Source organism: Penicillium daleae (genome assembly GCF_028827525.1).
Source record: "Penicillium daleae strain IBT 16125 chromosome Unknown utg000002l_segment0_segment0, whole genome shotgun sequence".
NCBI lineage: Eukaryota > Fungi > Ascomycota > Eurotiomycetes > Eurotiales > Aspergillaceae > Penicillium > Penicillium daleae.
The window spans coordinates 3274201-3301541 of NW_026623150.1; the positions used below are offsets into that span (position 1 = coordinate 3274201).

Below are 27341 nucleotides of genomic sequence, written 5' to 3' on the forward strand. Positions count from 1 at the left end.
AGTATAGTTAAATGGCAGAACCTTTGTACATATAGTGCTGGTGCGGGGGAGACGCGAGATTAGATCAGCACTCTGCGCCGAGCATTTCCCCGGAACTTGCCATCTTAATCGACAACCTCCCTTCGCCACTTCACGAGTGCCGACACAAACAATCATCCAAACATGACCAGCAAGAGGGTACGTATAAATTCAGCAAATTCACTCAAATGATCATCTTCAGCATCACAGTTGATCTTTTTCCATCATGAAATATTCTCCTTTGGCCCGGCAGAGCTAACTGGATTCTAGGTCGCGTTCAAGGTCCACGGCATCGTGCAAGGTAAGACAGTCGGCCTTACAGCCTCGTCCCACCATCAGCCCTCCTTGCCTAGAAATAAAAGTCAGAAAATATAAAATAGTTCCATACTAATCTCAAATTCCAGGTGTCGGCTTCCGGTAAGGACGCAGTTATCCGCCTTGGGGTATGACATCATGTCTCATACAATAGCTGAACTAACGGTGGCCACCGTTGATATATCACAGAGACTTTACTCAAAAGTGCGCAAATAGCCATGGCCTGAAAGGGTGGGTTCGAAATACCACCTGCGGAAGAGTAAGTAGATCTTCGAATTTAGCTGAAGGCTTCAGCACTCAGGCTGATTCGATGCTGGCGTTCAGGTTGAGGGAGAAGTTCAGGGTGATGAACAGAGCGTACAAAAGTTGTTACAACAGGTAGATAAAGGCCCGCGTAATGCTCATGTTGTGAAGCTTGAGAAGCGAGACTTGGAGCTTCAAGAAGGGGAGGATCAGTTTTTGGTGATGCGGACGGCCGAGTCGATGTTTCATTCTCAGGCTTAATCAGTCTTCTCTTTGGTCGCTGTGATGATATGTCTTAACGTGGATCATGAATTATTTGAAGCCTACTTTAATTATCACGGGTTCTGGGTGATTGATCAATCGAGTCAGGGAGGTAAGGACGCCCGGCGAGGTTCAAGCTGTATTCTCGCCATTCTGGCCATTCTAGATGGAGTGTTGACTCTCTATATATAATGAGGCCCCTCGCCAGCATCTCCACTATGAGCGACAATGAGCAAGATATCGGCAACCACCGGGGCCCTATAGTTCTCTTCATGGCTCGTGACCAATCTCTCTTCCTAATTCTTCCCCGGTGAGATGAGCTCCAGAAAAAAGTCAAGATCCCGAATAGCAGACGCCGGGCTAGCAGCCCGCTCAGCCTTGCTCATCCCGAGATTTTCTCGGGAGGCCGTGAGTCAGTGCCTGACGGGCAGGGCGGAAAGGGGCCACCCCCGACTCTTCCCGAAGTCACCCGCCTCGTCCAACGGCCCTTCCTGACGGTAATCGGATGACAGGTGTGTATCATGGCCAATGTTGACACACAACTGCATGGACAATGGGAAGCTCGCTGATGTTGCTTCTTGTTCGTAGATGGTCCTCTAGGGTCATACTTGTTAGATATCAGGTTTGATGGCCTGTCATCAGAGCCGCAGGGCAGATGATCGACCAAGTGGGGAGCGTTCTGGTATTGTCGCGTCAACGGTCGATCGCCCTCGTCGTATGGCCCGCCAATGAGGATCAGCAAATGCCGTCATTCTTTCAGGCATACCCCTGGCCTGGTCCAGAGTTACTATGATTGAGATGGGATTTTTTCAAACTCGGGCTTCGTATTCTCTCGGCCTTTCGGCCTTGACTCGAGCGGTATATATAGTGATGCTACCGCTGCGTATAGTCCCTCTCCATCATTCAAAGACTTGGACTACAATCAAAGAAACATTTCTCAAGCATTGATACTCAACTACAAAACTTATTATATCACACATACTACCAGCTGGTCTATGATGACTTCACTATCGATACTATCGACGACTGCACCCTTGCGGGTTGCTACACGACCACAGACCTACCTCTTCCTGGCTGTACGCACATACTCCGGGGTTGCTGCCACGACACTCAACTCGTCCTGTCTTGCCAAACAACGCCCTTCACCATTGACCTACACCTCAAAGCGTCTGATTTCGTCAACACCCAAACCCCAGATCAAGGAATTCTTCCCACCTCCAGAAAACCCCGCAGTGAAAGATGTGGCCTCGGCATGGTCGCATCCGATGTAAGCAGAGAGACCCCGCATGCCAATGTTGAATACGAGCTGATTCCAAGGACAACAGCTACACCGATGCGCAGATGCAAAGCGTGAGAATCGCACACCGCGAAGCCACCGATTGGTCCGATTGGGTTGCCCTGGGCACCGTTCGCTTCTTCCGATGGGGCATGGACTTGGTGACGGGGTACAAACACCCACAGCCGGGGCAGGAGATATCGAAGTTTAAGATGACAGAGCAGAAGTGGCTGACCCGCTTCATCTTCCTGGAGAGTGTGGCGGGCGTACCCGGGATGGTTGGTGGAATGCTGAGACATCTCAGAAGCTTGCGACGCATGAAGCGTGATAATGGCTGGTATGTGTTCCGTCCAAGACAAAATCCAAGTTCCCAAAGAGATACTTACATTGTGGGTTTTATAGGATCGAGACTCTCCTCGAAGAAGCATTCAACGAGCGAATGCATCTACTGACCTTCCTCAAACTGGCCGAGCCCGGCTGGTTCATGCGCCTGATGGTGCTCGGTGCTCAGGGCGTGTTCTTCAACGGGTTCTTCCTGTCCTATCTCATTTCTCCACGGATCTGCCACCGCTTTGTGGGTTACCTGGAAGAAGAAGCTGTTTTGACATACACACGGGCCATCAAAGAACTCGAAGATGGCCATCTGCCTGAGTGGAATGAGCTCAAAGCACCGGAGATCGCAGTGAATTACTGGAAGATGCCTGAGAACCAGCGCACAATGCGGGACTTGCTGCTCTATATCCGCGCCGACGAGGCCAAGCACCGCGAGGTCAACCATACGCTGTCAAATCTGGATCAAGCGGTTGACCCCAATCCCTATCAGACAGAGTATCAGGATCCTACCAAGGACCATCCGACAAAGGGAATTGATAATTTAAAGGCGACGGGCTGGGACCGGAAGGACATCTTTTAGATGAGAAAAAGCGTTTGCATTAGTTGATGGTTTCTCCTTTGGCTTATGGCGTTGGCGGGAATTAAGTCACCTCTTCTCTCTGGTTATAGAATCATCAATCATGAAGTATGCAGTGGATTCCTATTATCGAATCTCCAAATCATCGAATCATCGAATCATCCATTCGCCGTGTGACTTCGGTTGGAACGCGGGACGCGGGGCTCCGCTAAACCCAACTGGGAAATGTAGCAACACGCTTCGTTGTAGTTGTGTAAAACTTGATATTATCATGTCATGAATACTGGCGAAAGACAATGCGTTCATTCCAGATCATAGTTAGGGTATCGTGGATGCTTATGCTTATACTCTGTATGAATAGGGGTTGGATGCGTGTCGGGTACGTCGGTCTATAGGTTATGAAGTATGAACTTGCTATCTTGACAAGAGCCACGACAGCTCCAGATCCAAGGCAAATTAAAAATTAAATTCCAATCCGTGTATGACCGTTGGACTCTCTGACCCGCTTTCTTTTCCCCCTTTCACCCTTGAAGTCTCGGTTTTGTACTGTCCTGTGCTTAATTTTAGCCCTGGGCCTCCCCCGTTAGACCAATGACACAGTTGGTTAGTCGGCACCACCCCTTTTATCCCAAAAAAGCCTCTCGGCCGTCGATCCTGCACGTTCTCATTAAACCTCCGTTCTGGTCTCTTCTGTTGGCCCTCCGACCGAGAGACAACAGGGCTCGACTCTTTCTTTTTCTCTTCGCCTGTACGATTCTCGACTTCCAAATCTCACACCTCATCCTCCGATCGCGCCATCGTCCCGAGTAAACGGCGACCACATCCCCTCCCGGTCGAGTCCACATGCCAACAGTCGCCGATCGAACGATTGACCATTGAGACCCCCCCCGGCTGGTGCGACAACAGTTGCGGTTTCAGAATTCTTTCGGCCACCTCACAAGTCATGGAGGAGCCGCAGTCCCTAGACGAAGCCCTGTCGCTGCCCGTCCGCGCCTCATCGCCGTCGCCGTCGGTTCCCGCAACGCCCGCTATATCTTCATACTCCTCCCCAGACCGCACCTTCTCCTCCGTTTCCTCCCACTCCGCCTCCTCGGCGACCTCGGCCGACGCTCGCTCCACGATCTCGACTTCCTCGCGCAGACATGGATATGTGCGCGCTTGTGGAGCTGAATTCGCCGACTCGGCGCGGCATCGCGACAGCGTCATGAGTTTGGGCAGCATTGCCCACCTACAGTACTACTTTGCCCGCACGGGTCTGTTGGACGGAAAGACAGGCCGCGGCAAGGACTTTAAAAAGAGGAACAGGGCTAATGTGCCACGGGTGCTGATCACACCAAATGAGCAGCATATGGAGGATTTGGTGGCCAGCCCAACAGAGATGGGGGACGACGCGGGGGACGACGCTAATTTTGACGACGAGGAGGGGGAGGTAATGCTGCCACCTACCGTCAGTACATATAGCATTAAGACACACCACGTCCCTCCCCCACCTGACGTGGTGTCTCTGCGCCGTGATTTACAGATCGCACTGGATCGAGCCGAGAGTAATATCGAGGCCATCGAGAATGGGGTTGAACCTCCACCCCGCGCACCATTACGTACCAGTCTCTCTCTCCTGGTGATATCCTTGAGGGTTCAGATGACGATACCGCGCGAGAAGCGCCAGCACCGCAGACTAAGGAAGAGGCACAGGGCATGTGTATCTTGGACGATGTGACGATGGCCATCCGAGCCGCCAAGATCTACTATACGGCCCACCCACACCCCGAACGCTTGGGCTCAATCAAGAGTGAACGGGATATTCGTAAGGAACTACTCCATGTCCTCGATGTGCTGAAACGCTGGGCGGCACGGCACTTTGCTAGCGGCCTCCGCGGTGAAGAGCGCGATGTGATTAAGGGATGGATTGCGGGTGTCCGCACCATGCTCGTTCGGGAGAAAGCCTTGGAGGATCTTGAGGCTCAAGAGCGAGAGAATTGGGACTGGGCCCGTGGCGACTGGGCTGGACGAGAGCGAGCCCGCGAAGAGTCTTTCCTGCGCAGCCTCATGCCCGGTGGCCATACGTTGCCTGAATGGACAGCCATCGACGACACGCCTCTAGACTCCCTCCCATCTCCGTTCCTGGAGCGTTTCCGGGATGGCCGCATCCTGGTCCAGTTGCACAACATCGCAGTCAAAAAATCGAAGCGTCACTTTGGCGAGATTAAGGCGTACCACGAAGACATCGCCAAGCCCTATCGCCAGGCGGAGAATCTGCGATTCTGGCTCAAGGCTGCCGAGCTGCGGTGGGAGATGCGGAAGCAGGTGGATGTTATGGGGGTTGTTCAGAGCACTAGCGAAGTCGCCTGGAGGCAATTCGACGCCGCACTGTTGGCCTGGTGCAAGACGGTGCGTGAGGAATTGGTCCGAGATTGGATGGAGGCCAACCCGGGACGACCCCCGAGTGCTGGTCTGATTTAATCGAGGGATTGATGTAGAGGAAGAGTTTACGAGTTGCATTTCGGCTTTTGACTTGATGTTGTTTGTTTGTTTGTTTTTTTACCTCCAAGGGCACTTGGCTAGATACCCCTGAATTGTCTCCGACAGCTTCTGCCCATCTCCGCATTTGGTGTTGGTTGTTGGTTGATTTTGTCATTTCTCCGATGGTTGGTTTAGTTCGGAATTTCGCTGCATATTGTTTCCAGGTTTGATCGGGGAGAGTACAGCGGAAAATGTATAAGAATAATGCAGTATTAATATCATCCCTAGGGAAAAGTAAGGCTTACCTTGTCAATGGAAGGACGTTCTCCTGTACAGTATTAGGGGTGGAGCCCATACATCCATGCGCCAGCACTGACAAATTTGTAGGGTCTGGACGGGAAGTTCATCGAGACGAAACCGTGGATGGTATCGAGAGAGTACCTTGGTTACGCGGGCTGTTCCTGATTTCCAAGGTTTTCCATTATTTACCATTTTGCACTGCGTCTTCAAAGACAAGACGATCAATAGAAAGCCATTATTCACTGTCTGTTAATCAAAAGTAGGGTACTACAAGGGTGCGGTGAGATTGAAACACCCAGGAAAGTTCAACATTATGCCACAGTCATACTTGAAAGATCAATTGAAGAATAATGTCTGGGCTATCTAAAAAGACAATTCAAAGGACATTCAGAAAGACCTTTCTTAGTCTCTAGTTTCAGACTTTGAACTGCCAGAGGATCTTCCCACTTTATCACGGGCCTCGAGCTATTTAGTTATTTCCGTGAATGTCCGCCACCTTGACGCTAGGGCACATGGGCGCTGATCCGAGCGCCCCTTGAAATGAACATTGTACTCCTTTTTGGAGCCGTTGAGATTGTCATTAAATGTGACTGTTTCATTGAGAGGCGCTTCGTACCGACTGTAGAGGAACGTGGAGAAGGATATTCTTCAAATCTACGTCATGTTCATAGAAAGAACTGTCGAGCTAAGCTATGCTTTTTACCTTCGTTGAATATGCAGCCGAGACCAGAAGACGCATGCTTTCATTGGATCGTCCAATGCTGATCCCTTGAACTACGAAGAACACTCAAGAAATACTATGTACTGTACTCTTTTTAATTACATACCGAGGAGCAGAGGGACAGGTACTTGGGCCCGCATAGTCCCCCAGGCGGAGCCCCAAGTACCCTCATGCTGTGTCCACACTCATCCCGGCCACTTCATCCCTCGTTTCTCTTGTCTCAAAGCCATTGCTGCCCAATATTTATCTGCAATCACACCTCCCAGCACCAGATAACTCTCGGCTCTCATCTTTGACACCGTCCGAACAAGAACTATTAACCTGGCCATGTAGCCCCCTCCGGATCTTCCAACTGCTTATTATCAACCACCCGCCGTGAGAAGGGGGAACCCGTCCCACCGATAAGTGCTTTGGATCCTTTTACCGAACGAGACGAAACATTCCTTGTCCATCCCTACCTGAACTGCCGACACCTATATCTCTTTCCCTGTTCCTTTTCAACCGTCCTTCTACCCATGCATGCCACAGTCGACGACCCAACTCCCTCTGCGACTGACATCGCGCCGTCTGCCAGCGTGTCCGTTACATCCGCCTCTCCTCCGCCCCCCGCGGTCTCCAGCTCACCAAATGAGCCCGGTCCCTCGCCCCTCCGCCGCTTGAAGTCCAAGTCATCCCTCTGGAGTCTCGGCAGCAGCAACCATAGCGGTCACGAAGACGATTCTATCCCCGCGGAGCCCTCCAGTGCCGAGAAGGCTGCTGGCAAACCAGGCATCTTCCGACGTTTGTCGCCCGCCCTCGCGGCCCGCGTGAAGCTGCTCGACAGCACCAACAAGGTGACGAGCGCGCCCCGGGATCCCAAAAACGTCGGTCGGATTCCCGAAGAACAGTTGAAGGTGCTGGACAGCCAGCATCAGGACCTGTCGATCAAAGTTGAGAGGCGAGGACAGACGTGGACTGGCCCAACAAATACCTCCCCGGACCAGCAACCACAGTACTTTAAGCGGAGCGCGTCGAACAGGCTTGAAATCCCCAGCCACGATCTTCTACAACGCGCGACCGAGGCACACGCGCAAGGGCCAGATTACGCCGACGCGATCGTCGACGACCCGGAACCCCCGTTCTGGCCGCCGCTCACACCTTGGTGCCGGTTCCCAACGCTCAGAGCAGCCCCCCACCGACGGCATCATCCATGTCTGTTGCAGAGCCCGTGCCCGCGCAGCTGCGCATAGAGCCTGGGTCCGGACCCGAATCAACACTACGGAATGACGCAGCCCAAGATACGCGGACGGATTTTGAGAAGTTTGTCGACGACACGAAACGCAGCGAAGAGCAATCAGCAGAGGCCGCCCCTGCGCCTCCGCCAAAGGACTCCCCGCCCAACTACACGATCTCCTCATCCTCTAACTCACAGTCCTACTTCAACCCCATGGGCTTGCAACGCGCCGAATCAATATACTCCTTCTCCCGAGCCTCGTTTAGCAATCAGTTGTCCCAGCTCACGTCTATTCCCTTGCCGCAGCCCGGAGCGCTCGAGACCAGTATAGGAAACATTTCCACTGCCCTCGCGGCGGTGCGCGCGTTGAATGGTGCGGCCGAGCAGATTCATATTTGGATTCGAAAGGCGTCAGATGTGCTCAGTGGGCTGGACGCCGAGGATGACGTGGAGTGGGCGGCTGCCGGTGGGCGAGAGGGTCTTGAAGGGGTCGATAAGGCTATCACCCGCTTTGAGTCGCTGGTGAATGTCTATGTGAAGGCAATCGAGAACGTGCAACTTCGGGATGATATTGCCAATGTCGATTCGGAGAGCCTGAAGACGATCGTCAGCCAGATGGAAAGCATTCTGCAGAACTGGGCTCAGATAAAGAACAAGTTGCGGGGTGTGAAAGAGCAAGTGGAGCTGGCCATGGAGTGGGAGGAGCTTTGGTCAAACGTGTTGGGTGATGTGGGCATGGAGATTGACAATCTCAGCGGGATGATTTTCGAGATGGAGGAGAAGCGACATCACACTTTGATGGATACTGGCGATTCAACAGGTGGTCTCGATATAAATGAGCTCGAAACGATCGTGGAGGAATCTCCGACCAAGGGCCGGTCCCCTGCGACTAACCGACTAAGTATGCTTGCAACAGCATCCGGCACACCCGTTATCAAGACGCCGCAGGATGACACCAGCTACTCCAACCTGATGGCCCTGTTTGCGCGCATGCAGCCACTCCGGGCATCTTTGGATTTCTTGCCCATGAGACTGTCCATGTTCCAATCACGGGCTGAGGACGTCTTCCCAAGCGCATGTGAGGAACTTGATGACCGACGAAGCCGGCTGGAGAAGAGCTACAAGGTTCTCGAGGCGGATGCCGAAGCTTTGCGGAAGGAGTTGGGTGAGGATAAGTGGATTATTGTGTTTCGCAATGCAGGCAGCCAGGCGCAGAAGATGTTTGAATCTGTTGAACGGAGCATTTCCAAGTTGCAAGAAGGATTGGAGTCCAATGCGCAGGTTCACAACCCGGGCAATATGACCAAGCGAATTGAGAATTATGAGGCCAAGAAGATGCACTACGTACCTGCTATCGAGCGGGTTATTTCCATCATCCAGAAGGGAGTCAACGACCGTTTGACTGTCAACGGCGAGGTGCTGCGGCTTTTGTCCGATATGACCTCGCGGACAGATGCTCTCAAAGCCAGTCTTCGTGTGATGGATGCTTCTCTCGAGGATGTGCAGATTGTCAAGGGCCAACAATTGCGTGACTCCATCTCCAGCATCATCACGATGGATAGCCCAGCTACAGGCAGTGCTATTGACACCCCTGGGAGCTCGCCTGCTTCGTCGGTCGTTATGAGCGGCAATGGATATAAGACGCCTATGGGAAGCTCAAGTCGCCGCGAGAGCTCAGTCGGTAGTGCCACCACTCGCTCGACCATGTCGAAGGCCCGCCGATTGTCTGGTCTGCCGCAGGTGACTGCCACTATGACTGGACGCAAGTCCTCTCTCCCCAAGCCAACAGCACCAGTCACTCCCACGCCATCAACCCGCAAGACCTCGCATATCCCACAGCCATCCACGATCCCGAATCGTCCTCGCTGGAATGCCAGTACCAACTTGAATGATCTCTATTCGAGCTCTGGGTATCTGAGCACGACTACCCCGAGCACTTCACGAAAGAGTTCTGCCCCGCTATTCGGCCGTCCATCCTCGACCGTTCCATTCCGGCGAGACATGTCTGCCTCCCCGCCCCCGGTGCAGGCCGCTCACTCAGCCGTCTATCGAACCGACTGGCTTCATCATCTCGCAGCCCAAACCGAAACGTGTCATCCCCCACCCCACCCCGATCTGCCTTGCTTGATCCTCCCCCTTATAGTCGTCTCCGCAGACCATCTGGTCTAGCGGCTACACCTCGAAGCCGACAGAGTTTCGCTGGTATGGGCACGTCCTTCAGTCGCAGTGTCTCGTCCCAAGGGCCTGGCCAAGAAACACAGGAGAGTCCCACCAAGTCGACGCGTCCGGGTACGGCACTTGGTCATTCCGGTAGTCGACGGACGAGTCTCCTGCCCTTACCTAAGAGACCCGAGAAAGACCGAGCGGCCTCGCAGGCCAAGTTGGCTACCCGGCCACCTTGGAGAGCATAGTTGTTTTGCTCAGAATCTACTCTATCACCAGTCACAACTCCCGCCCGCCCCTTCTTATACTTTTCATCTCATCCTCCGACCCGCCTTACCCTCTATCCATTAAATACCTCCTCTTCATCTCTTTCTATTCAACCCCACTGTCTTATTCATTGTTGTCTTTGTGCATTGCGCCAGTCTCCTCATATTGAGCGAGCGGGCCTGGCGCCATGATCTTGAGGATTAGGTTTTGCGTGATATCCCCATTGTTGCATGGTATGGTCTGAGCGTTGGGTTCTGTCTTGTTGTTTTATCTTCGGGCTTTTAAAACTAGGTTGCCGTGTTTTGATTTTCTCCTTTTCTCGCTTCTCCCCTTCCATCCGTGTGAATATTATCCCTTGTAGTTCTATCCTTGGTGTCCTAGATAATGGAAGTCGATTGAAACATATAGACTATGAAATTGATTTAAAGTCTGGATTATGCATAAAACCCTGTTTTCTGTATCCATCTCTTCATCTATAATTGTCATCATTCGTATTGTCAATGTACCCAGTTCTATGTATACGTCAATTCCAAACTTTTCATCTCGATTACAATGGAGATGGAACAAGGTTATTTAATTCCCCAATTCCCGTCCAAAAATCAACGCATCCACCAGCTCCTCGCTATTAGCGAGACGTGCCGCCTTAGGAACCCGTCCGATGACGCTAAACCCGAGCCTCTCCCAGATGCGGATAGACGCAGGATTGTTAGCGAAGACCAGGTTGAAGACTGAGTATTTGTATCCCTGCCCCACGAAGGAATTAGTATGTAGAAACTTCGATCGAACCGTGCATAAGCTTTGACATACCAACTTCGGAGCAAAATCCAGATACGCCTCGCCCATCTGCTGCCCAACGCCCTTCCCCCGTGCAGCAGTGGTCGTAAGGAATCCCGCATTACAGATATGCGAGCAACGACCTACACTCATCAGTATCAAACCCAGGTCTATACACATAACCTAATCTACCAAGGCAATGAACGGGTGTTCTGCTCCAGAATTCAAACTTACCAGGATAATTCGGCTTAATATAAAACGTCCCCAAACAAACCTTCTCCCACTCCCTCCCCTCCTTCAACCCATCCCGAGCAGCAGCACCACCCTCCTCATCAAGAACAGCCACAACCGCAAACGTACCAAACCAATACTCCGCAAACTGCTCCAGCTCCATCGGCTTCTCCATGGGATAAGTGCTCCCGCGCTCAATTTCAGCGCTGAATTCCGCGTGTAGAAATTTGACTAATTCCCATGGGAGAGTAGATGCGCCGCCCGTGACGGGGTACAGAGTCATACCTGCATTAGCAGCCTTGGGGAGGGTAGTTTGACGCGGTGATAGTGTGGGTGCAGCGGTGATGTGGGCTGTTGGTGCGGGGATGCGTGAGGAGGGGTCCTCTAGTATAGAAGGCATTTTTGGATTGGTTGTTGGGGGATTTGATTTATTTGCGCGCTGGAATTTTTGAGCAATTGAGGTTGCAAGAAGGTTGATTTATGTTCAGGACTGGGGCTGTTTGTCAAGGGAAGGGCGTGGGGGATGTATAAAATCGGCTTTTCTTTGCCGACTTCAGCTGCAGAAGCCGAGTTTGTATTACGTAAGCGAATACACGAATGTTGATTGGTCAGAATATTCGACGAAAAGATTGGCGTTTGCATGACTCGAGAAGGTACAGGATGGATGGGCAGAAGGCTTGTAGATCTCGTGGGTATACATTGCTTACGATAAAACTTTAATATGTGAAGTATAAGTCTCTAATATTGAAATTGGCTGAAAGTGGCGCTTCGCTTGCTTGTGTATATATAGTACAAAGGAAGGTTGCAGACGGCCATCGAGTAGTATCTGCATCTCCCAGTGGATTTGGGGGTGTCCCCAGACCCTTCTAGCTCATCAATTCTGCACAGGATTGAGTGGACTTAAGCTAGCCCTGTTCTAGGTAGCAATGAAAGACCTCGGATCAGTTGTGCGAACCAGGTTGAGTCCGCCAGTGCCATGGGTCCTCAACCTCAGCCTTGAGCATTTCAGCTAGGGCGATATTATCCCATTCGAGCCAATCATTGCTTCTCGCCTTCACCGTCTTCCTCGGAATTTTTGATGGCCTGCATCAACTCAAACAGCTGTCCAACTTGTTGGTCTGGAGGATGGTGACTTGTTAGTAACTTTCACCAACAAATGACCACCATGAACCATACCACTCAGCTTGTCCAATTTGGACTTGTCCAGCTTCTCTCCCGCCCAGTTATCACCCTCCAATTTTTGCGCATATAGTTGCCACTCCGTCAAGAATCCGATCTGCAATGGTTCGAGTTAGTCGCAGTCCGTAACACCGGGTGTACCCTCCCCGCAACCCCGCAACCCTGCATCACCAAGACCGGTCAATAGACCAGCAGCACAAACATACAATGTGTAGTGGATTCTCCGCAGTCCGATGCGCCCGGAACTCCTTCTTCACGTATGAGTCGCCCAAGACGCGCAGCTCCGGGTCAAGCTTGCGATGCACGCGCAGGATGCGCCGGTAGAGCTGCAGCGGGGGGAGAAGGGCGAGAGCTTCGCTAAGACTGGATTTGGAGCCAATCGAGGCTGGGGTAGCCATGAGCAGACGGTGTGCAAGACGCATGGTTGCTGTTGTCGAGGTTTAAAGAAGAAGAAATGACATAATTTCCTGGGGAACGGGTTGGAGCAGCCGAAAGGCGGCGAGGCGGCGGAGCGAATCGGTGGGTCGGCAGGGCCGCTCGGCTTTGAGCTTTTCCTTGACCACGAGGCTCTGCTTAATCCCAGTCAGCTACAATATAATTCGGAATTAGGATCTTTGACTGGAATAATCCACGGAGGACCGTTCAACATTGCATCAAAGCCGCCAAAATTGAAATCATTGGTCCGACTAGGGCCGAAAACCAAAGGGCAAATTCTCAATCACAGCGACCAAACTGTGATCCCAGAAGAGAAAGATACTACAAGACGAGCATCTTGCGCATCTTAAAAGTTCAGACAGTGCTCAAAAGATGCTTCCCACGCCGGACACATCACATGTCTCCTTCGACACCATCTATGAGCCCGCCGAGGACTCATATCTTTTCCTGGACACCCTCTCTTCAGCATCTGAGTCCAAATGGCTATCTCAACGCTTCAAAAAGTCTGCCAGCCTTTCATCAGACCCTTCAAACAACTCAGTACCTTTGGTCGTGGAAGCTGGTACCGGTTCTGGCGTGGTCCTAGCTTTTGCAGCAGCTCAATCACAACATATCTTCGGACGACAAGACATCCTCACATTGGGGATAGACGTGAACCGCAATGCATGCATAGCGACCCGAGAAACCGTCTCAACAGCCATCAAGACAGAGCAGAGAGAGTCAGAAACCTCTACCGCAGACTCGAATCTCCGTACAGTCCACATCTCGTCCATAACCAGTGATCTATGCACCGCATTGCGTCCTGGAAGCGTCGACGTCCTCCTATTCAACCCACCTTATGTTCCAACAGAAGATCTGCCTCGTCTACCTACGGAATCAGAAAACGATCCCACGAAATCCAAATCCATGTCTCGTTCTGCCAAGTTTGAGAGCGATTCGTACTTCTTGTCTTTGACGTATGCCGGCGGTGCAGATGGCATGGAAACGACGGATCGGTTACTGGAGGCTATTCCTGGCATTTTGTCTGCTCGTGGAGTGGCATATGTGCTTCTTTGCAAACAGAATCGACCGAATGAGGTCAAGGGGCGGATTCGTGCTTGGGGTGGATGGAATGCTGAGACTGTTGGGTCAAGTGGTATGCAGGCAGGATGGGAGAAGCTGGTCATTGTTCGGATATGGAGGCAGGACACCCCATAGAAAGAGAAATATGATCATATAGACAGTCAGGGACATGTACTGGGCATTCTACTATCACTATGAGTTCCTACGTGTACCTACGATCTTGGATATAAAAATAAATACTACACGATCAATCTCATGTGAAGGGGTCACGTTGATTAAAGACGGCAACGTGCAAGTTAGGTAATCACCCAGAATATGAAGTGTATCAAATTAGAATCGGAATGACAGGGCAAAAGAAATGCAAACGAAACCTGCTTCGACGAGCTCGGGGTACGCTCCATGGTGGATTTCGCCTGTGATGCAGGGCTCTCGGCAGAGACGATCTGCAACCTTGCATTGCATCACACCATGACCTGATTCTTTCATCAAAAAATTAATAAAATTGTGAAGAAGACAGCCCCAGGGGCTTGATGGACCAATTGCTCTTGAATCATCCATACCTCCCTCGGTTCGGTCATGTTTTCAAGATTTGTCAGTGTCCGATGGTTGTATACAGTGGCAGTTCAAACTCTGAATCTAGATAATCGAAAGACGTTCAGCTGAATATGCTTCAGCTTTCCCATTCTAGAAAGACCTTTCTAAACATAACTTGAAATCTCTTTCTAGATGGCCATCTGTCATGTTATCACTGATGACATGATTTTTAACTTTCTTGGGGGTTTCAAACTTATGGAATACCACTGTACATTCTGACAGATCTAAAGAGAGAATCGTGCCAAAGCAGGTTATATTTCTTATGAGAAATCTTAGTAGTCTATTGCTGTGGGGTTGTCTTTCGGTCCGAGCAGAGTAAGTATACCAGGGCGCAATCAAATAGGTTTCCTCCACATCGACGTCAGCAGTTCTTTGGATTTGTTTGATCGTTAGTATGCTTTTCCATTATGAGAGTTCACGACATTTCTTTCTCTGATTTCTTTCAACAAAGTGGATTCTTCTCTTTGTTCAAATCTGACATAATATTAAGAGGGGTTTTCTACTGCGAGGTTCGCTCAACTAAGTAAATGACACAATAGAGGGGATATGGCAGGGTCCACAAGCTCAGCAGTATTTGTAGATCTTGGATTGATTGATCCAGATAATAACAAATACCATGTAGTTATCTAGTCCCTAGTCTGACAAAGGTCCAGCACGGTCAAGCTCTTGTTCCTGGCCCCAATACCTTCGGTATCCATGGACTTCTCCGGGGCAAAGCCAGGGGTATAGACCTAGACTTCAGAAAAACGGCTCAGACTACGTTGAAAAGCTAGAGTTGCCCCGCATCGGGCGGCCCTGGGTTCTTGCGAGTCGGCATCGCCGTGATGATCTAGCGCCGTCGAGTCAGCGTAAGGATTGCGCCGAAAATTGGAGTATTCTGCAGGCCAAACTGGAAATGAACCGCACTACAGACTCTATAGGTAGATATAATGCCGAAGATCAAAAAGCTTAGAAATGCCACGCATGAAATAACTGTTTTGGAGGGAACGAAGTAAAGGCAGACATATTGGCGCAGCATGATCCCAGTTTGGAAAGACACAAACCCAGCGCTTCCATACACATGGTACATATTAGCAGATATGCGCGGTAATCCTCCTGAGTGGCGCTAGTCAGTACTTCCTTATCAGAATGAATTACGCGTAAGTGAAGAGGTACGAAGTGTGAAATTGGTGAGACAAATGACCTACTCCACTGGGCTTTACCACAAGGTTTGCGGGTGCGATCTTCCCACGTCAGCAGAAGCTCCACGCGCAAACTCGTGATGCATGCCCCCTTTCGGCCATAAGAGCTTTCGGCCGTACGTATTAGGTAGGCTCTCTGGTGTTGAACGATGAATGATACTGGCTCATTTCCAACCAACATCCCCACTTGACTGGCTCGGGATCAAAAGGCTTCCAGAGTGCAATTTTAAGGATATTTTGAAAAGGCAAAACCTGATAGCTGTCTGAATGCAGGGGTCAGTCAAGGTGGGGGTTTGATCGCCCTAATTGCGGCCTCGGCGGCAGGGCTGTCGTTCCGCATGCCACCAATTGCGAGTGGAAAGGAAATCTTTCAAAACTTGTGTAAATCAAATGTAATTTCAATTACAGGCCTTGAAATTTGTCGTTGAACTTTCACATGGTAGCCCGAGCATATATGCCCAGGCTTTACAGGTGTCGAGGAATGATTATCGGCTGATGGCAGTCTTCAACCACGTGTTCCAAGCGGTCCGTACTTCAAGCTAACAAGACATGTCATGCCTAAAAGAACATTATCTGGGGATCTCTATGCTTTCGGATAACCTCTTAGCTCCGAGTCGCGAATCCAGTTTGAACCCCTGCATTGTATGGTCAGCATTCGAACTAGTGTCAGAATATTTCCATGATCACCTTTTGATCAAACCTGAATTAACGAGATCAAAACTAGGGACATATTGCATCTCGCATATCGCATTGTCTTTCTTATTCCAGAACCTAGACAGCTCCACTCATCGATCAGTGGACAGAAACTTGAACCACAATTCGAACTGGCTTGCGCCCCATGTCCCGTCCGTGTGTCCGAGCGAAGGGGTCCTAGAAAGGGATATTTGCAGATTTACGCAATATCGCATTTGCAGACTCGAAAATCACGACAGCGACTTTCCCATGAGAATATCACTTCTTTGCCAGTCCTTGTTAGAAGTCTAAAGTATCCATCGCTCTAGGTCATGGGTTTCTTGACAGTCATATTTGCGCGCTGCGAGAATTCTTTGAAATAGAATTGCAAGGCAAGTGATTCCTGTTCTATAACTTTTCCACGATCAACCTGCCTAAAGAGGTCAAAGGCTCGGGGAAGCGAGCACAGTTCAGGGACCGAATGTAGACCATAAAGGATGTATAGATCAAGTAAACAATGGCATAGACCGTCTTGACGGCAGCATGAACGGTTCAAAGGACTATCCAATGGCACGGATATCTCACGGGGCGGGCTTGGGTTACATTTGGCAGCCCAAAGCTATTGGTTTTAGGTGCGCCTGGGGCTAGTAGAGTGAATATTTTTACCCATCAGATCGAAGGAGGGGGCGATGATTCCTCCAAGCTTCATGAGAAATGGGGGCAGAGAGAAGGAAATATTGGGCGTGCCGAGGGGCGGAAGGAACTGTTACTGGATCTAGATAATGGAGCCAGCTATGATTCTATTGCTATAGTAGTCTGTACAGATACTCAACGAAATGAAGAGTTACCAATTATTCTGTGCAAACTCTGTATAGCTATCCAGCCAGGCCGTCTTCCCGTTGCGTCTGCAGACGTCTGGAGGCTTGTTCATCTCAATTCTGGACCTCACTAGTACTGTAATACATTGGTGCTACCAAGTAGTAGGTCGAAGGCTCCACCACAATCGCTGATCTGAAGCTCATATTGGAATTACATGGTCATCACTTCTCCACAAGCATCCGTATGCAGGGTAGATTTACAAGACTAGGGCAAGCCGCAGGTTACATGCATGCAGTCGCGTGCGATTATACCACAGTCAGCTGATGGGAGGAGAGGTCGGTGGGATATGGCTTTAACGGCATAAACTGGTAGATTTGATACGGAGGAGATTGATACAAGCAGCTTTCACGGAGAGATTGTGTTTTCGGGTATAGCATTGTGGTTTTGTGGCCCATAGGTCTCGTTGCCTGGAGGCAAGGCCGGGCCCTTGGAACTAAGCATCTTTCGATACATCGTCCATCTGCATACATTATTCCAAGTCGCGAAGACCCAGCATACCCCTCGTCGCCGCATTTTTCGCCCGTAGCCATTGTGATCCAGGTAAATAGGACTGCAGCCGATACAAGCCAAGGGAATCGAAGAGAGAGAAGAAAAAAAGGGCATTGCTTTTTCTATTACCCTCCCACGTTGGAAAAAGTCCCGGGGTAACATATGAGTTCCCATGATCATGCAAATAAAAAAAAGAACCGAATTTCTCAAAGACAAAACGCCGGTCTGTACTCTCAGAAAGAAAGGAAGTGCGCAACAACTTAGAAGCCACGACCGCGACCACGGCCACGGCCACCGCCACCGCCACGACCTCGCCCACCTCGGCCTCCGCCACGGCCCCCGCGACCACGGTCAGCTTCCTTCCGGGCCTTGTTTTTCGGCTTGGGGGCATCATCCACAAGCAGAGTATCGAGCGGCAAGCTGTCGGGAAGGATGTAATACCGAATTGTCGAACCACGAATATTGATGGTATCCAGAGAGACGGGGTCGCGGCCCTTGGGGGTCATCTTGACGGTTCGGAGGGAGGTATTCATCTGGGGGGAGACGGATGTGATAGTGCCGTGGAGAATTGTGCCTGCAGGAGGGATTTCGTTAGTGTTAGAGCTCACTAGGGGTCTGAAAACCCAGGGCTGTCGCGAGATTGAAGGCGGTCGCCGGAACGAGAAGGGGCGAAGCGACAGGACTCACCATTCTTGAGCTCAATAGTCACCGTCTCATTGGCGCATTTCATCAAAAACCTGATGATTGATCAGTTGGAAGCTCTAGAAGAAGATATTTCGAAATTCAAGAGGGCGTGTCGCAGCCGTAGCTGCGCACGACCACCCGGTAGGGGGACTCACCGGACGAGCTTCATGATGGATAAATTGACTGCAGATGCTGAGATATGTCAAGTGGTCGATTAATATCGAGCAACGAGCAGGGTTGGTGGGGAATGTCCGTTGACCGTCGCGTGGATGATGCCGTTGGATGACAGTGCAGAGTTGACCATGGTCATGTGACTGAGCTCTCAGTTAGATCACGTGACTACATCACTGGCCGCCTACAACAATCTCATTTTGAATTAGCCAGGGCGTGAGAATGAATTGCTCTGGGTTGTACACCAATCGCTCCTCATGATGAGTCTAGACATTGAATGACAAATTCCTTGGGATATGGTGTTGTGCTGCTTCAGTATCTGCCCAATCATAGACTCGCATTTGCTGCTGTGGTCAGCGAATAAGCATTTAGCATGCGATTGTATACTGGTTGCCGTTTTGCCCATTGTTGGCAAGGCAAAATGGGCGCTTAGTCTTTTCATCATAGAGGGGTAGACAAGGCTTCGGAAGTTTGGAGATCTTTGCCTATACCTAGGTAGGTCTTGACATGCTCGGTCACTGGCCTAGCAGCATCTTTAAGCTGCAGGCTTAGTGTTGAAATGCCGCCGGCAGTTTTGCTTGTTCTTGCGACTGCGAATTTGTCTCTACAGTATTCGCGAGCAGCCAAGCGACGCTGTACGCGATCTATCCCTCGATGCAGCCCCGCTAGTTGCAAATTTCAAACTAATAACTTTCAGTGCCGGCCTAATAGTCGGCCGGTCCCTGCTCCAACACACCCTTGCCCGTTTAAACGCATGCGTGGCTCGGAACCCTCGCTCTCGATCTCCCAATCGGGGTCCACTTTTACTTTGTCCCCCAGAGGTATAGTCAAAACCGTTTGATAGAGCAAGCCAGCGTACGGAGGACTTGAGAGAACTCCGCGAGGCATGAATCTGGCTCGGCTTCGTGTGTGATGCAAAGATGGCTCGACCATCCCCAGCGGCTTGACGGACGCTCACGTATGAAGTCTACGAATCAACGCAGTTGAGGCTTTCCAAGGCCCTCCACACGAGGCTGCGGGAGCCAAATCAGAGCGCCCAACGTGCGCGTGCAAGGTGCAGCAAGTCGATTGACTCTGCATCAGCCGGGTCGAACCGCCCCCGGGCGATCCAACCACCCACCCGCAGGCTCTTCGGGGTCAGCGTGAGATTTGCGCTGCACATGGATGCTAACTGCAAAGACACATGGCACATTGGCACATGGGCGAGATGCGGATCCCCGAATAACCCTGGGTGTGGAGTTGTCGATCTAAAAGGTGGTCTTCCGGGCGGGAGTCCTCCCGGACGCGTTATGGCCCTGGAACTCGCTCTCGAGTCTCGACTAGCTTGAACTCGCTCGACTAAGACCCTTTGGAATGATCGGGAATAGTAGTCCGGCGGAACAACGAACCGAGTCTGGTGAACCAGGGGGCAGGTTCACCGTAACCATGAGTGGTAGCTTCGAATGTCGGAAATCGGATAACTCAATTTGGGTGGTGGCAGGTTTGAAGTTCGCAGTCTTAGCCCTGTCTGGATGAAGCCACCCAAGCTCGCTCGCCCAGTGAGTAGTAGTTACTATATCGGGGGTGTGTTTGTCGCACCCACCCGTAAACCCGTAAAACGCCGAGGTGGAACCAATAAATAAGCAACCAGTTTGCTGGGAACGTGCCAAGAACAATGAGAGAAAGCCATTATATGATTATAGCCATTCAGGCATGGTGAAAACCCGACATGCAGGGATGCGATGGCGCCGCGTCGTCGCGAAATTGTCACTCAGCCACTCGAGTACCTCCTTGAGAAGCTAATTTTTTTTTCCCTCGCACACACCTCCACTCTCTCCTCTACAAAGTAGTGCTCATCAAGATCGTCTGACGGATTCGACTATACTATCACTAGTCTAATGCAAAGCTTCTTATATAACCGATGACCTGGACTTCATCTCTCCCCAACGGCTTGTTTGTGGGGGCCAAAAATGTACGAAGCATGACTGAGAACAGCCGGGGACAACCCCCCAGACGTTTTTTATAATTTTCGCAGTTAATTTATTTTCTTTTGGATCGGCGCATCAAATGGCGGCCTAACTCGATGGAGACTAACATTTTCCTTAATCATGGACAGTACATCATGAATTGCCTGCCTGCCACAGGGAAAAAAGGCCAGCGTCATGGCCCCCAATTGTCCGCTCTGCCCCATTTACCTCTATGGGGCTAGGAATCCACTCTGCCCAGTGCCCAGAGATGAAAGCTCACTTCTGCCGTTCAGGATCAATACGCACGCCCTGGCCAGTGGCACCAGAGTAGTCATCCCCTTTTACCGAACTTATTTTTCCAAATTTCTAATCTAGGCTTTGGCCTAAAAACGGAGGGGTGTCACTTGTGGGGGTCGAAAGTCGACACAGGACCACTCTTGGCTCGCAATGATAGTGCGATTTCGGCCCACTTGTCGAAGATCATACTGTAGGAACCTTACGGCCGCATCTTTCTCGCCTCTGTCGTATGAGATAGGGCAATTAATACAACATTACCCGCGATAGAAGATCCTAACTGATCAAAAGGGTTAATGGGCGGCCTTTACCAACTCAAGTGGGTTTCAGACCATCCGCCTTCTCGTCCACTTTTAGTTATCCTAGGTTGATCGCAAACCACCCACATCATCATTTCCATCTCCATTGACACCAGGACGAAGAAGTTCTAGAAGGCCCCGTTGCGTTCGCCCTGTTGCGAGTGGGCCATTATTGTTTACCCATCGTACCCATCGTCTGGCGTCGCTGTACAGACTTCCATACCTGACTATACTCTATTCATACATACCCAACACCGGACCCTTTTTCGATCCTTAAAATTGCGGGGACTTCCCTCTACTCTGGGCTCAGGAACGCCCTGCTCAACTATCTGAAGAATTTCTGTTTTGAAAACCTCTTTCTTACGCCCGTCGCATAGCCCGATTGCCATCCTCAGGGAACAAAAAGCCTCGACTCTGTCAATATCGCATCATAGAGTTGGAAAGGACTGCACTGTATGTTTGCCTTTCTACGGCTTTATTTTCTTTTCGCATTTTGCAATTGCCGCCCCCTCCCCTTAGGCTTTCCTGGCCCCTCCGACCCCCTGCTGTTCGGAAGTGTAGCTGTGCACTAGTTAGGTCCATGGCCCACAAGTCAAATCAGAGATGTCGCCCGGGAATTCAAGCTCACACAATTCACCTTTTCACCACAGTTGCCAATCTCACCTGCTCTTGGCCCCAGCCTCGTTCCCAGAAGTTGATATTCTCTCCTTGGTGTTCGAGTCAGTGCATGCGCCAGACTACCAACAACACCAAGGCTCTTTCCCCGGCGCGGACTGTTCTTGGCCTTTTCATAGCCCTGTGCGAAGCCTTAGAAACGACACGCAGTCCACGCAATCTTTACCAGCCTCACTCCACTCAGATACCTCGTCCCTATCATTCAATTGGAGTGCCAGTCTTGCTGGAACTATTCTAGACCCCGATACACCACTCCAGAGTCTCGAAAACGAGCAATCTCTCAACAGTGTCAACCGTGACAAGCACTTGACCGACGACAATCCCTAGTCAGTACCTAATGCTTAAACTCTCATTTGATGCGTTATCTGTGATTTTGTATTGGAATGCACACTAAATCTCTGACCAATTTGTCTGCAGAAGCCCCGCGATCACATCATACCCTATGTCAGTAGCTTCAGGCGCATATTTCGCAGGCCCAATGCAGCCAAACAACAACCGTAAGTATTGTCTATTGAAAAAAAAAGGATCTTGCTGACGATCGAGCAGCTTATGTTTGGGGCAATCGCTCCTTTCAACTCATGCAGCCCCAGTTTGGCAATATGAATCAGCATTTCCCACCATCACAACAGTATCCTCCATCAGGTTTTCCTGCCGGTTATAACAGCCAGCCAGGTGGATCATTGCCTAGCTACCCACAGGACCAATCACAACCTCCCTCATACTTAGCTACAGCCCCTGGGGTTGCTCCTCGACAGAATCAAGGAAGAAGGTAAGCAAGACATTTTGAAGGGACTTTTGCGAGCAATCGCTGACAATTGGGTTCCAAGCTCACCTATGCCTGCAATGGCTCGCCCTTTTTACGCTCACTCAGCCCCTGCCACGTTACCTGATCAATCTTTAATGACCTCGTGAGTTTCAAGAGTTCCGAATCCAAAAGATGGGGGTTAGGAGTTAGGACATCAGATTGCTGACTCTGCGTGTAGTTCTTCACCCTATATGATCAATCAACCAGCCTATTATCTTCCCGAAGCACATCCAGTACCGTGAGTGCATCGTGGACAACACTCCCAGGAGAATTACTAACCATTCCTTAAAGATCCTCTCATCCGCCCTCCATGAGTCCACAAGCTCCACCTATGGCCCCAGAACCTATCTTCTCCTCTCCACCCACGATTCATCCCGGGGATTCCAATGATCGCTCTCTGCGCGTGGTTAGTTCGCGACCTCGACCACAATGCTGGGAGCACGGGTGCGAGGGTCGTGAGTTTTCAACATTCAGCAATCTACTGCGACACCAGCGCGAGAAATCTGGCGTCGTCGCCAAGGCAGAATGCCCCGTTTGCGGAGCCGTGTTTACTCGCACGACGGCACGAAACATCCACGTTGCGCAGGGCAAGTGCAAGGGCACGGGGCGAGAATCTTCGGCGGAATAAAAAGGGTGCTAAGAGGTATAGGAGCCGGATATGGAGTTTTTTCCTCTTTTCATTTTTCATCTTTTTTTGTATATTGGGAGCTTCAGGATTTTGCTTTTTCCCCCTTTCTCTTTCAGTGACTCTGTTCCTCCTGCGCATGGATACCTGGCAGCAAAAACTAATGTCCGTAGTCAAGCGGCATTTTGAATGATTGCCCCTCGACCACGTTTTTATCAGAATTGGAAGGCTAGATTTTTTTTTTCTCAAATATATGCCAAATGGACCATTTAGACCTGATCTGAGGAGAATCAACAGTGTAATAATGTCTAATTATAATGGTTTCCCTCACAAGAGTTCATTGAGCAACCAAGGGACCTCAGATAGGGTTCTTAGATGTCTTTTGAATATATCGATTTCCATTAAAATTGTTGTCTACTATCGAGTTCATTGATTCTAAGAGAGGAGACCCATATGATAGAGGTAGCATAGATAGGCATTCCAAAAAAACCAAACCAAGTCAGTGGATTCGAGGTTCTGTCAAGGTTGAGGAAGGTCAGCGCTTACAACGTGGGGAGACCCACGTGATGCCTCAGGCAGCGGCAGCCCACTTGTGACTCAACCACCCGCCAACTCCAACTGACAACCGCAACGGAGTAGCAACATTCAACCATCACCAAGTCCACTCGGCGCAAGAATGCCTGCTTCTGTCTCTACGACTACTACTGTTCGTCTTTGTTGGAAATCTTCTTCGTACCGAATACCTTTATTACCCGTGTGAATTGTAATCCAAAGCTATGGCTTCCATCTTCACTTACGATCCCGACCCGCCACGGGTTTCGTCCCCATGGTCGACCTCGGGATCTTCCACCCCAGGTCAAATCAATCAGCCCAACCAAGCCAGCAGAAGTGGATTGGCTATCTGTACACAATCGAGTTCCGCTCTGGACCGCGCCCCAGACTTTCTGTCTGACTATGGCATTACCAAGTTAGAGCCTGAACCTCAGGAGGGTCCTACAGAGTACAAACTGCACCTGCTGCTTCGTCCCCGCCGGCCTTACCTTTCCATGTCGACGGGGAACGTGGTTGCAGGCTCGTACCACTCTCGTGTATCCCCCACTCCAGCTTCGTACTCTGCATCCCCGGCCCATGATGCAACTCCCCGCCCTATGCAGGCCAAGTCGGCCCAGGGCCGCCAGCAACGGCTGCAGGGCCTGACCACGCAGCTCCTCTGGCGTTTGCAACAATCGTCACCGTTTCACTCGTCCACGACAGCCAATCTGGTTGTCCCTGTGCTCCCCGACACCACCCCGCAATTAGGTGTCCCTTCCAAACCCGCCCGCCTGCTTCCGGGTCTGGAAGAGAGCCAGGGAGCATTGTACGAGATTGGCGTCGCCGATGATGGCACGTTCGTAGGTCTCACCGAGGACGAACTCGACGAGAGCGTCAACACCTTGCAGACCATGGCTGCCAGTCTCGGGTGTAAGGTCGAGATTCTGCGTCGAGTGATCGTGGGCAAATGCGAATGGGCAGAGGACTCGCTGGTTGTGCCTCCAGACCCGAGCAAATGCCAAAAAGAAAGCCTCTGGGTCGCGGAAGCGTTGGTCTCTCCGGACCTGGACTTTTACAACCTGTCCTCTGCCCGTGTGCAAAAGGCCTCTGCCGTTGACTCCATGGCGGATACTGGGGTTGAATCAGCTGCAGAGGAAGACTCTTCCAACACTGCACAGATTCGGATATCCATCACTGGACCGAGTGCGTCTGGAAAGTCCTCTCTGCTGGGCACGTTGACTTCGTCGTCATTGGATAATGGTAGAGGGAGCAGCCGACTCAGTTTGCTGAAACACCGCCACGAGATCTCGTCTGGCATCACCAGCTCCGTGGCTCAAGAGCTGATTGGATATACGGGAGATGTACCTCCCACGGTGGTCAATTATGCATCTGGGAACGTGGCGGCGTGGGATGACATCCATGCCGCGTCTCGTGGGGGTCGCTTAGCCTTTGTATCGGATCTTCCTGGTTCGGTTCGGTATCTCAAATCCACTTTGCGGGGACTAGTCAGCTGGGCTCCGCACTATGTCATGCTCTGTATGCCCGCCAACTGCGGCGACGAGACGGCCGATGCCGACTCTGGCGCCGAGTTTGCGGGCGAGATCGACCGATGCTTGGCATATCTGGATCTTTGCTTGAAATTGGAAGTCAACATCATCATTGTAATTACCAAACTTGATGTCGCTTCTCGAGGTGGTTTACGTGAGAACCTCGCCAGGGTTTTGTCTGCTCTCAAAACCGCTGGCCGCAAGCCGGCGATGCTTCCTGCGTCACCAACAGGAGATAGAGTGCCTGATCTGCAGCGGATTAGCGCCTCCGACAGCAACGAAGTGCAAAAGAACATCACCGCGGCGGACGGTCATTGGCCCCGCACGGTGCCTATCGTCCTCTCGAGTGCCGTCGATGGTACTGGGATAGGCACGCTGCATGCATTCCTTCGACACCTGCCGATTCCTTCCCGTCCACCGCAAAGGAGATTGCGTCTTGCCAAGTCGTCGAGGCAAGCTCCCAGCCCTGCAACTGTCTTCGATGTTGATGAAGTATTCGCTATCCCGCCATCTAAAGTGTACTCGGCGTCCACTGAGAAAGAGGGTCGTGAAAGTCGTGGCATGGTCCTCTGCGGGCTCGTCCGCCATGGCAGCATCTCGATTGGCGACGAGATGACCATTGGTCCAATATTAGTCGACACTTCTGCGGACAGTGGCAGTGAACCTGCGCCTTTGAGCCTGCTCTCTCGTAGTAGTGGACCGGGACCATCGAGCGAATTCCCAGCCTCTTTGTCACACGGCTTTCTCTCGGGAAAGGATGCCTCGACGCAGGCAAAATGGCAGCGCGTTCGCGTAGTTAGTGTAAGAGATCTCAGACTACCCGTCCGCTGCCTCAAAGAAGACCAAGTCGGAACGATAGGCATCGAACTTCTCGCATCGCCGGATGAGGGACGCTTACCTCGGCTCGGCCGAATACGAAAGGGCATGGTGCTAACAGACCTGCACACGTCTCTGCGTCCGAGAAGTTCCCTCCCATCCCCTCTGCCATCGACATTGCCCCTGCCATTCCACACGGGTTTCACAGCGACATTCCCGGCAGCCGAATTCTCAGCCCCGAATTCGCCGCCGTTACTCCTGGGCGGGAACGCAATCGCTTATATCGCGAATATCAGAACGACTGTTCGTGTTGTATGCATGGCTCTCGCAGGAGCAGGCGATGAGCCAGCCTCCCCGTCCCCCTCACCATCCCTATCTCCCACTGAGCCTGAATTCTTCAGCTTTGACGGTGACACGCAGTCCTCGCCTCCGTCTGGAAAGGACAAAGGCAGCAGTGCCAATGGCACGAATGACATTGACGGGTCTATACGGCGGCGCTCGTCTGCCACCGATATCAGTAAGGTAGTCTCCGGGACCTCGGGTGAAGGACCAGGTGCGTCTGAAACATTCGAAGGGGACGTCAAGATTACCTTCGGTCTGGTGACATCTGTCGAGTGGATCGAGCTCGGCTCGCAAGTCCTAGTCATGCCGGGTATGTCGATGACAGCTCCCTCTGGAGTCGCGGTGGCGCTGGCTCCCGGATCTAGCGCTGGTAATAGCAACGGGAATGGGATAATATCGCTGTCCGGGTTGGAAGGGTTTGTCGGAACCGTGTGTGAGGTAGTCCCTGGCAGATCTGTGGGCAGCGAGAGTTGAGAGAGATGGTGCATGTGATTTAGTCCTTGAGCGATTGTTGATATGGTTGCATGGGGGCTCTTCTTGTTTCCTTTGTTCTTCTATTCTTGTTTATATCAGGTTGAGAAGTCCCCAGAATCAGGGGGTCATGACCCCTCATCATACACTGTACAGTGGCTTGAGACAAGTCTCATACTAGATCTAGCTTTGCTTCGTCCAAAATGCCATCTCTGATGTTCGACATGGCCTCTCAATATCCCTCCACTCTGCCCGCTGTGTATAGGATTTTGACGCAGTCAATACTAGGGACTACCCAAGACCCCTCATCATGTTTGAGGGTGGCCGAATGTTGAAACATCGCGTGATGAGCACATACCATCCACAGACACGGTCTATAGGGTTATCTACCAGGCTATGGATTAAAGGATAAGGGGATGTGTATATTTTGAAGCAGCTAGCTTACTTCCTATGCCGTTGAATGACGGAGCAAGTCCTTTGAGACCTACTAGT

General features: G+C 51.2%; 10 protein-coding genes across 10 annotated transcripts; 7 read left to right on the forward strand and 3 right to left on the reverse strand.

The window, feature by feature from the left end:
• Positions 1 to 162: 162 nt before the first annotated feature.
• Positions 163 to 837, forward strand: N7458_002190 (acylphosphatase; the record flags this gene model as incomplete). Its single annotated transcript, XM_056905573.1, has 5 exons — positions 163 to 177; positions 289 to 319; positions 423 to 435; positions 523 to 592; positions 658 to 837. The coding sequence occupies 5 exons, from the start codon at positions 163 to 165 to the stop codon at positions 835 to 837; spliced, it is 309 nt and encodes a 102-aa protein (XP_056769680.1).
• A 998-nt stretch (positions 838 to 1835) lies between these two features.
• Positions 1836 to 3026, forward strand: N7458_002191 (alternative oxidase; the record flags this gene model as incomplete). Its single annotated transcript, XM_056905574.1, has 3 exons — positions 1836 to 2104; positions 2163 to 2450; positions 2516 to 3026. 3 exons carry the CDS (start codon positions 1836 to 1838, stop codon positions 3024 to 3026), a joined length of 1068 nt encoding a protein of 355 aa, XP_056769681.1.
• Positions 3027 to 3966: 940 nt separating this feature from the next.
• On the forward strand, positions 3967 to 5483 carry N7458_002192 (uncharacterized protein; the record flags this gene model as incomplete). Its single annotated transcript, XM_056905575.1, has 2 exons — positions 3967 to 4593; positions 4629 to 5483. 2 exons carry the CDS (start codon positions 3967 to 3969, stop codon positions 5481 to 5483), a joined length of 1482 nt encoding a protein of 493 aa, XP_056769682.1.
• A 1536-nt stretch (positions 5484 to 7019) lies between these two features.
• Positions 7020 to 10128, forward strand: N7458_002193 (KAR9 family protein; the record flags this gene model as incomplete). Its single annotated transcript, XM_056905576.1, has 3 exons — positions 7020 to 7645; positions 7672 to 9807; positions 9861 to 10128. The coding sequence occupies 3 exons, from the start codon at positions 7020 to 7022 to the stop codon at positions 10126 to 10128; spliced, it is 3030 nt and encodes a 1009-aa protein (XP_056769683.1).
• Positions 10129 to 10720: 592 nt separating this feature from the next.
• Positions 10721 to 11552, reverse strand: N7458_002194 (GNAT family N-acetyltransferase; the record flags this gene model as incomplete). Its single annotated transcript, XM_056905577.1, has 3 exons — positions 10721 to 10891; positions 10955 to 11064; positions 11156 to 11552. 3 exons carry the CDS (start codon positions 11550 to 11552, stop codon positions 10721 to 10723), a joined length of 678 nt encoding a protein of 225 aa, XP_056769684.1.
• Positions 11553 to 12190: 638 nt separating this feature from the next.
• Positions 12191 to 12753, reverse strand: N7458_002195 (succinate dehydrogenase assembly factor 3; the record flags this gene model as incomplete). The annotated part of the gene is made up of 3 exons (XM_056905578.1): positions 12191 to 12270; positions 12329 to 12428; positions 12538 to 12753. The coding sequence occupies 3 exons, from the start codon at positions 12751 to 12753 to the stop codon at positions 12191 to 12193; spliced, it is 396 nt and encodes a 131-aa protein (XP_056769685.1).
• A 385-nt stretch (positions 12754 to 13138) lies between these two features.
• On the forward strand, positions 13139 to 13963 carry N7458_002196 (S-adenosylmethionine-dependent methyltransferase; the record flags this gene model as incomplete). The annotated part of the gene is made up of 1 exon (XM_056905579.1): positions 13139 to 13963. The coding sequence occupies one exon, from the start codon at positions 13139 to 13141 to the stop codon at positions 13961 to 13963; it is 825 nt and encodes a 274-aa protein (XP_056769686.1).
• Positions 13964 to 17903: 3940 nt separating this feature from the next.
• Positions 17904 to 18496, reverse strand: N7458_002197 (mRNA splicing protein SMD1; the record flags this gene model as incomplete). The annotated part of the gene is made up of 3 exons (XM_056905580.1): positions 17904 to 18217; positions 18331 to 18380; positions 18483 to 18496. The coding sequence occupies 3 exons, from the start codon at positions 18494 to 18496 to the stop codon at positions 17904 to 17906; spliced, it is 378 nt and encodes a 125-aa protein (XP_056769687.1).
• Positions 18497 to 22848: 4352 nt separating this feature from the next.
• On the forward strand, positions 22849 to 23145 carry N7458_002198 (uncharacterized protein; the record flags this gene model as incomplete). Its single annotated transcript, XM_056905581.1, has 1 exon — positions 22849 to 23145. The coding sequence occupies one exon, from the start codon at positions 22849 to 22851 to the stop codon at positions 23143 to 23145; it is 297 nt and encodes a 98-aa protein (XP_056769688.1).
• A 773-nt stretch (positions 23146 to 23918) lies between these two features.
• Positions 23919 to 26852, forward strand: N7458_002199 (uncharacterized protein; the record flags this gene model as incomplete). The annotated part of the gene is made up of 1 exon (XM_056905582.1): positions 23919 to 26852. One exon carries the CDS (start codon positions 23919 to 23921, stop codon positions 26850 to 26852), a length of 2934 nt encoding a protein of 977 aa, XP_056769689.1.
• Positions 26853 to 27341: the final 489 nt, after the last annotated feature.